Source organism: Dendropsophus ebraccatus, chromosome 4 (genome assembly GCF_027789765.1).
Source record: "Dendropsophus ebraccatus isolate aDenEbr1 chromosome 4, aDenEbr1.pat, whole genome shotgun sequence".
NCBI classification, from domain to species: Eukaryota; Metazoa; Chordata; class Amphibia; order Anura; family Hylidae; genus Dendropsophus; species Dendropsophus ebraccatus.
Genome location: NC_091457.1, coordinates 25,005,655 through 25,015,653, shown reverse-complemented (window position 1 = coordinate 25,015,653; position 9,999 = coordinate 25,005,655). Strand labels below are relative to the sequence as shown.

General features: G+C 39.6%; 1 protein-coding gene across 7 annotated transcripts in view; it reads left to right on the top strand.

Moving 5' to 3' along the window:
• Positions 1 to 2: 2 nt before the first annotated feature.
• LOC138787954 (tesmin-like) overlaps positions 3 to 9,999 on the top strand; it is a 43,589-nt gene continuing 33,592 nt past the window's right edge. For 4 of the 7 annotated variants that reach the window (XM_069965292.1, XM_069965289.1, XM_069965290.1 and 1 more), the window contains exons 1-4: positions 77 to 193; positions 3,922 to 4,277; positions 5,093 to 5,153; positions 9,125 to 9,165. In XM_069965292.1, the coding sequence (XP_069821393.1) occupies positions 4,056 to 4,277; positions 5,093 to 5,153; positions 9,125 to 9,165 (324 nt within the window). In that variant the 5' untranslated portion in view covers positions 77 to 193; positions 3,922 to 4,055. The other 3 variants (XM_069965287.1, XM_069965288.1, XM_069965291.1) reach the window with 3 other exon arrangements.

Sequence of the window (9,999 nt, the reverse complement as noted above, 5' to 3'; positions counted from 1 at the left end):
GCGTCATTACGTCTTTAGGCGCGCAGGGCTCACGTCGCTGCTTAGCAACGCTCGTTGTTCTGCGCAGGTTCTGGTGTTTTCGTAGCATTGTGTGGTTGTGAGGGGAGGGCGGTGGGGTTGTGTGAGCGGCAGCTTCTCCTCATACCTCATCTGTATAGTATACATTACTAGTAAGCAGAAACTGTGAGGAAAGGTACATAAATGTCTGCCTCAGGGGGAGGAGTCCGGGACCACAATTTAATTCTTTATTTTATTTTTAATTCTTTGTGATAAAAAAATAAAACATTATAATATATATATATATATAATTTATATATATATATATATATATATATATTACATATTACAATATATATATTTTACATTTATTTTATTTTTAATTCTTTGTGAAAAGAAAAATAAAACTATATATATATATATTACATTATATATATTTTACATTTATTTTATTTATAATTTGTGAAAAAAATAAAACATATTTTTTTTTACATTTATTTTTAATTATTTGTGAATACATAAATATAATACATTTAATTTATTATTAATTCTTTGTGATTATATATATGTATATATAGTACATTTCATACATATGTTTATATATATATACTGTATATATATATATATATATATATATATATATATAAAATGTATGTATGGAAAATGTATACTTATTTTTTTGGGTAAATTTTCCACTATTTAACGCATAGGGGACACAGCCAGTTTTGGCGTTTATGACACGGCCAAATTTTTCAAATATGACGTGTCACGTTAAGCATCAATAACTTTGGAATGCTTTAACCAATCCTTGTAATTCCAAGATTGTTTTTTTCGTGACATATTCTACTTTATGTTAGTGGTAAATTTGGGTTTATAACTTTAGAATTTTATTGTGAAAAAACTCCAAAATATTGTGAAAAATTGAAAAAATAGCATTTCTCTACATTTGAAAGTCTCTGCCAATAAGGAAAATAGTAATACTACATAAATTATTTATTAATTCATATCTAGAACATGTCTACTTTATAATAACAGCATTTGGTGAACATGCTTTTACTTGTTTATGGATGATAGAGGCCGTTAATGTTTAGTAGCAATTTACAAATTTTTCATGAAAATTTCAAACTGAGAAATTCTTTAGGCACCAGTTCAGTTTTGGAGTATATTTTGGAGGCCTGTATACTAGCAACCCCCATAATTTACCCCATTTTGAAATCTTCACCCTTTCAAGTATTCAATTCAAATACAGTCACACAGTTTTTTAACCCTTTGGGCATTTCACAGGAATAGCTGCAAAGTAAGAGTGAAAAGTTAGAATTTGCATTTTCTTTGCAGAGATTCCAATGTAATCCTATGTATTTTTTACCACACCAATTACCGTTACCGATCCACCATTGCCGGCAATTGCCGATGCTGGAACTCTTTTGGGGGTCCAGTGGCAGTTACACTAGACTGTCAGCTATCAGCTGACAGTTTAGTTGCGGCTCCCGGTCACTGTTTGTGTAAACAGCAAGCATCTGAAGCTGCGCAGTTATAATACGTCATTGTGCTGAAATTGACCTTCTACCATGACGTATTATAACTGCATGGTGCGGCTAGGGGTTAAGCTATTTTACCACTTTTTAACTCTGCAATCTTTTGATCCCTCTTAATACCCAGCATTATGCTGACAGGCAGTGTATACGTTCAGCTGTATACAGACACATAGGCCCATCAGCACCCGGTCATCTTGTCACATGGCTTCCAATGGGTTGGCAGAGCCCCTGATACTGCGGCATGTAAGGGGCTAAGCTACCAGGATAGTAGGTTTCTCTGGTCCTGGCAGCAGCCCAGCCTTTATACTGACAGCAGAGATCCAATGATCCTAGCAACAGGAGACCTGTGACACTGTGAAGAGGTGGTAGCCCAAGGCCCTTCAGAGACTACCATAAAATTGTATGGGTGGTGCCTACACCTTGATCCCACCTCAGATGTATATTTATATCTGGGGGGTTACCATAATAACGATCAGATGCAGGTGATCGGCTTGTGATGACCAATGCCTACACAATGCGGCTGATATTGTGAACCGTCAGAGGTTTTTTTTCAATTGAATTTCATGTAATTTAAAAGTTGAAACGAAACAACAGTTTTCCTAAATACACACCGAAAAAAAACATAACAGCTTATCCTGATGTGTTCAATCACATGAGGAAGACTGGATAATATCATCATAATCAGGATGATTAATAACGGACGTTATTTTGCAACGAGAGACGTTATTTGCAGTTATTGTGGGAACACAGCCTTAAAGGGGCTGTTCACCAAATTTTTCTTTCTTTTAAATAAACTGTTTCTAGAAAGTACCAGAGATTTGTAATTTACTTCTGTTAAAAAAGTCTCCAGTCTTCAAGTACTTATCATCTGCTGTACGTCCTGCAGGAAGTGTTGTATTCTTTTCAGTATGTAGAGTAGGGGAGGTTTTCCATGGGGATTTGCTACTGCTCTGGACAGTTCCTGGCATGGACAGAGGTGGCAGCTGAGAGCACTGTGTCAGACTGGAAAGAATACACCACTTCCTGCAGGACGTACAGCTGATAAGTATGGGAAGACTTGAGATTTTTAATAGAAGAATTACAAATCTGTATAACTTTCCGGCTCCAACAAAAAAACCTTTTAACCTGTACTTATGTATTTTTCATGAAGAATGTTCCCTCCTCCCCTCTAATAGAAAGCATACCTGTCACTATTTTTTTTCTTTTAAGAAATCATTGGAGGTTTTGATCGCAAGCAGTTTTGCAATATACTCGCTTTATTTTATTTTTTTAGTTTTCTATGTTTAAATCAACATTATACATACGGCCAAACATACGGTAAAAGACTTTTTACACGGAACGATCTGCAAATTTTTAGCGAACGACCAACGACGATTTGAGAACATGTTGAAAGATCAAAATGAACGATTTCTCGCTCATCGCTTGATCGTTCGCTGTGTTTACACGAGCCGATTATCGCTCAAATGCCATCGTTATCGCAAAAATTTTAACGATTTTCATTCCGTGTAAACGCAGCATAAATTTTTCTAATTATATTATCAGATCCGCAGGAGACAATGTTCTTCATTATGTAATAAATCAGTCATTGTAATGACATTGTGTGGTTACAGAGGTTTTGGTATTGTGTGACAGGAGAGCTGACCATACAATGCGAGCACCCCCAAGATTCTCTACTAACGAATGTGGCTGTACACATGCACAGTAAAGGGAGACACCATAGTGCAACATAGGCTGCTGTTAATAAAATTGTGTATACCTTAGGGGGGATTAATAAAGACAGGTATTTAACACACTGGTCTTAAAAAATTCCCTGCTGGGCACACAGGATTTATACAGAGACACATGCCTTCACATAAATCCTGGTGCATCGGAGCTCCCTGTGCATCGTCAGTGACATCTGGGCCAGTTTAGAGAAGGTGGGGAGGTTTCTGCAATGTGTTATGGTGGTTTTACACGGAACGATTTATCGTTCGAATTTGCACAATAACGATAGAATTCGAACGATAATCTTACGTGTAAACGCAGCGAACGATCAAGCGACGAGCAAGAAATCGTTCATTTTGATCTTCCAACATGTTCTCAAATAGTCGTTGATCGTTCGCAAAAAATTTGCAGATCGTTCCGTGTGAACATTTTTTCAACAAATTCACCTATGTGTGAAACGATCGCATAACGATTTTTCCATACGATGTATCGTTCCGTCTAAACGCTGATCGTTATAAAAAAAACATAGTTTATTCAAAATCGTTAATCGTGCGATCGGACAAATTATTGCTCCCTGTAAAACCACCATTAGAAAAGATCTGATCTTGTATGGTTGAGTTAATCATATTGTACTCTACATTATATAAGAGGCTAAACAGAAAAACATGATTTTATTTTTCTACAGGAAGAATTCCCGAACTTGGCGTTAAGGGAAATATTTCCTGTCTCTCTCCGTCAATGTTGGTAGAAGCACAAGGACTGTGATCACCAAATATTTATTGCCTTGTCATCCTCAACTCATATAATACAGGAATCAGAATGGAAAGCTACAGAAACGCAACATATTTAGCTGATTTGGGGAAGTTAAACCCAGGAGCAGAGGTTACTCAGTGTATCTGTGATCATGGGTGTGAGAGGTCACATGTATGTGGAGTTCCTCTTTACCCGTCTACAACAACTCAGTGGGAAAGCGCCATCACTTCACCTGATATTCCGTACAATCACAGCGGAGGATGTCAGTATGATGACAGATTGTATCCTGTAAGACGAAATGTTTATGTCATGCACTATAATTTATCACTATGTAGCATGTATCCTATTTGTTTTAGAAAGAGAGGTGCATTAACTCCTTTGTAAGAGGTGGGGCCAGGGATGAACTCGGGGAAGAGCCCGCCTCTATGACTCTTCAGCAATAAAACAATGATTTTTGCTTTAACCTTCACTCTGATTATATCCATCATGAATGTGTCACTAATGGCCCACAAATCATATCTGACCAATATCTTTAGCTACCTCTATAGTATAGTAAAGACTGGTAATTTAGCCTCTAGTCCCCTAATTTCCTTATGCTAATATATATATATATATATATATATATATATATATATATATATATATATATATCTTGCTAGGGGCAACTGAGCCAGTTTCAGTTTACACCATGTTTGATAAATCTCCCCCCTTGTATCTATTTGAATAATATTTATGTGACCAAGCTGTAACAGAGTCTATGATTTGTTGCCTACTAATATATATATATATATATATATATATATATATATATATATATACATTTTTTAATGTTTCCATTGTTTGTTTGCTCTTAATGAGTTTTCCCTTCGTTCTGCAAAATTGCCCCGGGGCAGGGAGTATGGGGAAATCATGGATGTATTTCTGCTAAACAGTCTGGAGGAGCGGAGCTCTGGGAGCATGGGAAGGGGTGACTGTAGTTTTTTATTCTTTATTCTCCCTTTTGCTGCCCTAGTTCAATTTTGCAGAAAAATCTGGGGAAACCCTTTTAGATATTGATATCATTTTTATGACAGCATGCTATGTCATTTACATTTTTTTCACAGACTTTTTCAAATCCAATTTTTGGATTTATTCATCCTGCAAGTACTTCAGATTATCTCGGTGGTATGTACAATGTAAAATACTATTTAAGGTATACCCCCTCCAACACACACACCTTGATGCAACAAAACATTCATGGTCTTAAGGTCCTCATACATGTGCCCATCTTTAGCCGGCCACGGCCGCAAACGGCTACCAATCAGCAAGGTCAGCGCTTGTTTTCACTGCCTTTACATGGCACAATTAATCACATGGCCGGGCCGCGCGCACGTTCCCTGCATCGTTTGTGCCGTTATTTAAATATATTCCTATTGGCTGCACATCTCCTGTTTCCACAGGCAGAGGTGCGGACGATAGCGATAAGTTTTATCTGCACTTAAAGTGTCACTGTTGTTTAATTTGTCGTTTTTTTTTTTTGTTTTTTTTTCAGAAATCAATAGTCCGGGCGATTCTAAGAAATTTTGTAATTGGGTTTATTAGCCGAAAAATTTTATTATGAGAAAGCAGTTTGAAGCTCTGTGGAAAGTTTTTTTTGAATGCAGATAATGGCATATTTGCCTAATAAACCCAATTACAAAGTCTCTTAAAATCGCCTGGACTATTGATTTCTGATTCTTTTCCCGCTCATCAGCTGATTGCTGTCCCTTTTATATTATTGGCTGAATGAGCGCTTCTAAGAAAGCTCATTGCTGATAGTCGGCCTTTAACTAGTGAGACACTGACACTGAAGCAGGGCCGTATTTACCACTAGGCACCCGTAGTCCGGTGCCTAGGGCAGCACCAGAGAGCAGTGGGAAAAAAAACTCCTTTTTTTTGTTTTTATTTTTTTAGTTTCCCACCTCCTGGTCAGACTTGCCAATAAATCTGGTGACTTTTTGAGGGGGGTGGGGGAGGTATGTTCAGGTCTGCTATGGCTGTGAAGCCTGGAGCTATTACCTACCAATCTACCCATCCTGTAGTGAGAATTCCCTCAGACAACATGCAGACGCCTCTAATCATTGATTCAATGTGGAAATTTATGTTATAAGCAGTTAAAAACCATGAAAATGTGATTCAATGTTTCTACAAGTAAACAAATGCATGTGGCCAAAAGCACGCTCCGCCACGCTGGGGCGTCTTCAGGTTTTGTGCCTAGGGCAGCAGCAGCTGTTAATATGGCCCTGCACTGAAGTAAATGGAAATGAGTATACTACCCGACCAGGAGACAGGTGTGGAACTATCTAAGAGGAAAGAAACCATGTTTTACTAATCATGTATACCAGGGACGTCAAACTCAAATTCACAGTGGGCGAAAATTAAAAAATTGGACAAAGTCGCGGGCCGACCTTCATAATTATTGAAGAGCGAATGCTGTGTTCCTGGCACTGTCAGTGGTGTGCGTCTCCCAGCACAGTGCACTATGACAAATGACATCATAAATTGCTATGACATGATTAAACCCCAACCCATATACTAGCCAACCCCCAGTATTGCCCCATATAGTAGCCAACCCAACCAAAACTGCCCCACATATTAGCCAGCCCTCCCAATCAGGCCCAAATAATAGTCAACCCCCCAAGTGTCCCATATAGAAGCCAGCCCTCCCCCCATAGTCTCATATAGTAGCCAGCCCTCCCCGTAGACTCTTATATAGTAGCCAGCCCTCCCCAATAGTCTCATATAGTAGCCAGCCCTCCCCCATAGTCTCTTATATAGTAGCCAGCCCTCCCCCCATAGTCTCATATAGTAGCCAGCCCTCCCCGTAGACTCTTATATAGTAGCCAGCTCTCCCCCATAGTCTCATATAGTAGCCAGCCCTCCCCATAGTCTCTTATATAGTAGCCAGCCCTCCCCCATAGTCTCTTATATACTAGCCAGCCCTCCCCTGTAGTCTCATATAGTAGCCAGCCCTCCCCATAGTCTCTTATATAGTAGCCAGTCCTCCCTCATAGTCTGTTATATAGTAGCCAGTCCCCCCCATAGTCTCATATAGTAGCCAGCCCTCCCCCATAGTCTCTTATATAGTAGCCAGCCCTCCCCCATAGTCTCTTATATAGTAGCCAGCCCTCCCCCATAGTCTCTTATATAGTAGCCAGCCCTCCCCCATAGTCTCTTATATAGTAGCCAGCCCTCCCAGTAGTCTTATATAGTAGCTAGCCCTCCCCCATAGTCTCTTATATATTAACCAGCCCTCCCCAATAGTCTCTCATAGTAGCCAGCCCCCCCATAGTCTCATATAGTAGCCAGCCCCCCCATAGTCTCATACAGTAGCCAGCCCTCCCCCATAGTCTCATATAGTAGCCAGCCCTCCCCAAAAGTCTCTCATAGTAGCCAGCCCTCCCCATAGTCTCTTATATAGTAACCAGCCCCTAGAACAGTTGTTAAAGGGAACCTGACACCCGTGGATGGCCGTTCAGGCATGACAGGCTGTCCCAGCGCAGGATGTGTGTGAACTGCCTGTGGCCTATAGGATTATAATATGGGTGGTCCGAGCAGCTGTCCGGACCACTCATATTATAATCTAAGGCGATGGCGGGCCAGGTGTAATTCAAACTGAATTGCCTAGGGGGCCAAAAATAATTGCACCATGGGCCAGATCTGGCCCGCAGGCCAGAGTTTGACATGAGTGATGTAGAACCTCTTGCATGCACGTTGTTGTAGTGTTACACTAAGGCTGGGTTCACACTGTGTATTTTTTTAGTGCGTTTATTGTATCCGTTTTTAAAATGTTACTTTTTTTTTTTACTTATTTTTTGGTCAACCACATTTTTGTATATGCTAAGAAAAAGAAAAAAAAACGCGATCCAGTACAATTTGATCAGTTTCTTTATATAATGAAGGTCAGTGGAAACAGGGGTCCAAACGGATTGAACACAATTGCATCCGTTTTTGCTTCCTTTTTTCCCCCCATAAAACTTATACAGTAAACAAACTGCAAAAACGCAGTGAGAACAATGGCCCTTGTTTTATCACAGTGGCTGATCTCATTAACCTATATGACATCCTGGCCTGGAGTGTATACACACTGTATACACTCCGGCTGGGATTCCAAGCGGCCACACAGAAAAGTCACATGTGTACTTTGTGCGGCCGCTATTTATTGAACGTCGGACGCACAAAATAGACTGTGGACACAATGTAATGTACTGTAGTAGAGTCTGTAATTTTTGTGGATGTGTAGTTTTTTTTTACAGATGAGATGTCTATAATGTCTGCAATTCCGTAAAAAATATAGATTAGTAATCATTTCAGCCATTCTTATTTAACTTATTTCACCTTCTCTTTTTTGCTGATCCACAAAAAATACTGAACATGTGAATGCAGCCTTGGTCTATGTTCACATATAGTATTAGGGTCCATTTTCACAGAAAGATTATGTGACAGATTATCTGCCAAAGATTTGAAGCCAAAGCCAGGAATGGATTTGAAAATTTTTTGGCCATTCGAGGGCTGTCTTTTTGGACGCCTGGCATTTAGAAGCCAAATCATGTCCGTTATTTTGAAATCACGGACGTCATTGCAAAATAACGGACATTATTTGACCTCAAAATGACAGGCGTCCAAAAAGACGACCGTTGAACGGCCCGTTGTGTGAACCTAGCCAAACTGTGCACATCATTTTTCACTGTCAGTTCATTCCTGATTGTGGCTACAAACACTGACCGAAATATCGACCCAAATTTTCCAGACAAACTGTACTGATGTGCACCAAGTGCCCGCCCCACACTACAAAATGATCAAAGTTTGTCTCCACTGATTGTGTAGTGGTGGTGATGTGTAACTGCAGCTCCCATTGAAGTGAATAGGAGCTGATCTGCAGTTACACATCGTGACGGCTACACAATGACACACAGAGGGAAAACTGTGTAGTGCAGCACCAAACAGCTGATCGGCACAGGTTCCAGGTGTCCGCACTCCGCGATCAGTGGAAAACCCTTTAAATACTGTTAGTGTCCTATAGTATATGTATTGTACAATGGAAAAACTGTTAACCTCTTCAAATGGGACGGAGAATAATGTGATTTTCATTTATTTTATTTATCGTTTTCTAACAGAAAGTTTTCGGACTTTGTACGGACCTTGTTATGACCAGTATGTAAGTGTAACAGTAACTGTACATCTTCTGCTATGTGCTCTCACTTCTCACTTTTCACAGGGTTTCTGCTTCTATTCAGTCATATAGGTTGGAAAAAAAGTCAGATTTTTTCCTTGCAAGTGCACTATTTCCGTCTATGGCTTTGTCTGTGCCTACTGCTGCATCTTAGCCGCAATAACTTAAAAAGGGCCAAATTTAAAGGGGTTCAGGATCTGTCTTCAGTCATTGATTAGCACCCTGGTGACCTAAGTATAACGTTGTAGATGAAAAGGCAAGACAGCTGTACTTGTGGTAGCGATCTTAAATGATTAAAAACGAAATAAAAACTTTACATCATAATAATGGGTTCTTGATAAACAGTAGGTACCAAAACTTGATACAAAATCATGAGCTTTTAGGGTGCCTTCACACCTACCGTATCGCAGCAGAAAATCTGCTGCGGATCTGCAGCGGATTTGACAGTGCGTATTTAATGCTGTGTTCATTCACTTAGTTAAATCTGCTGCGGATCTGCTGCGGATTCACAGCGGATTTTCTGCTGCAATACGGTAGGTGTGAAGGCACCCTTAATGCTAGATTTTGATTTCTTAATTATTACTACCACTTTTCACCACAAGAGGTCACCAAAGACTTATTTGCAGAAACTTGTAATGGGAAAGAGTGAGTAGTATATCTAACAAACTGAGAGACAAATTTATTAATGTGTTTTTGCTGACTACGTTATGCCAAGTTCGCCATATCTCAGTTTTTTTCACCAGGAGAAGGTGTGGTTTCAGATTAGCTACCTTATGTGGTTTATTTGGTGTGATTTTTGGGTGAGTATGGAGCTGAGCC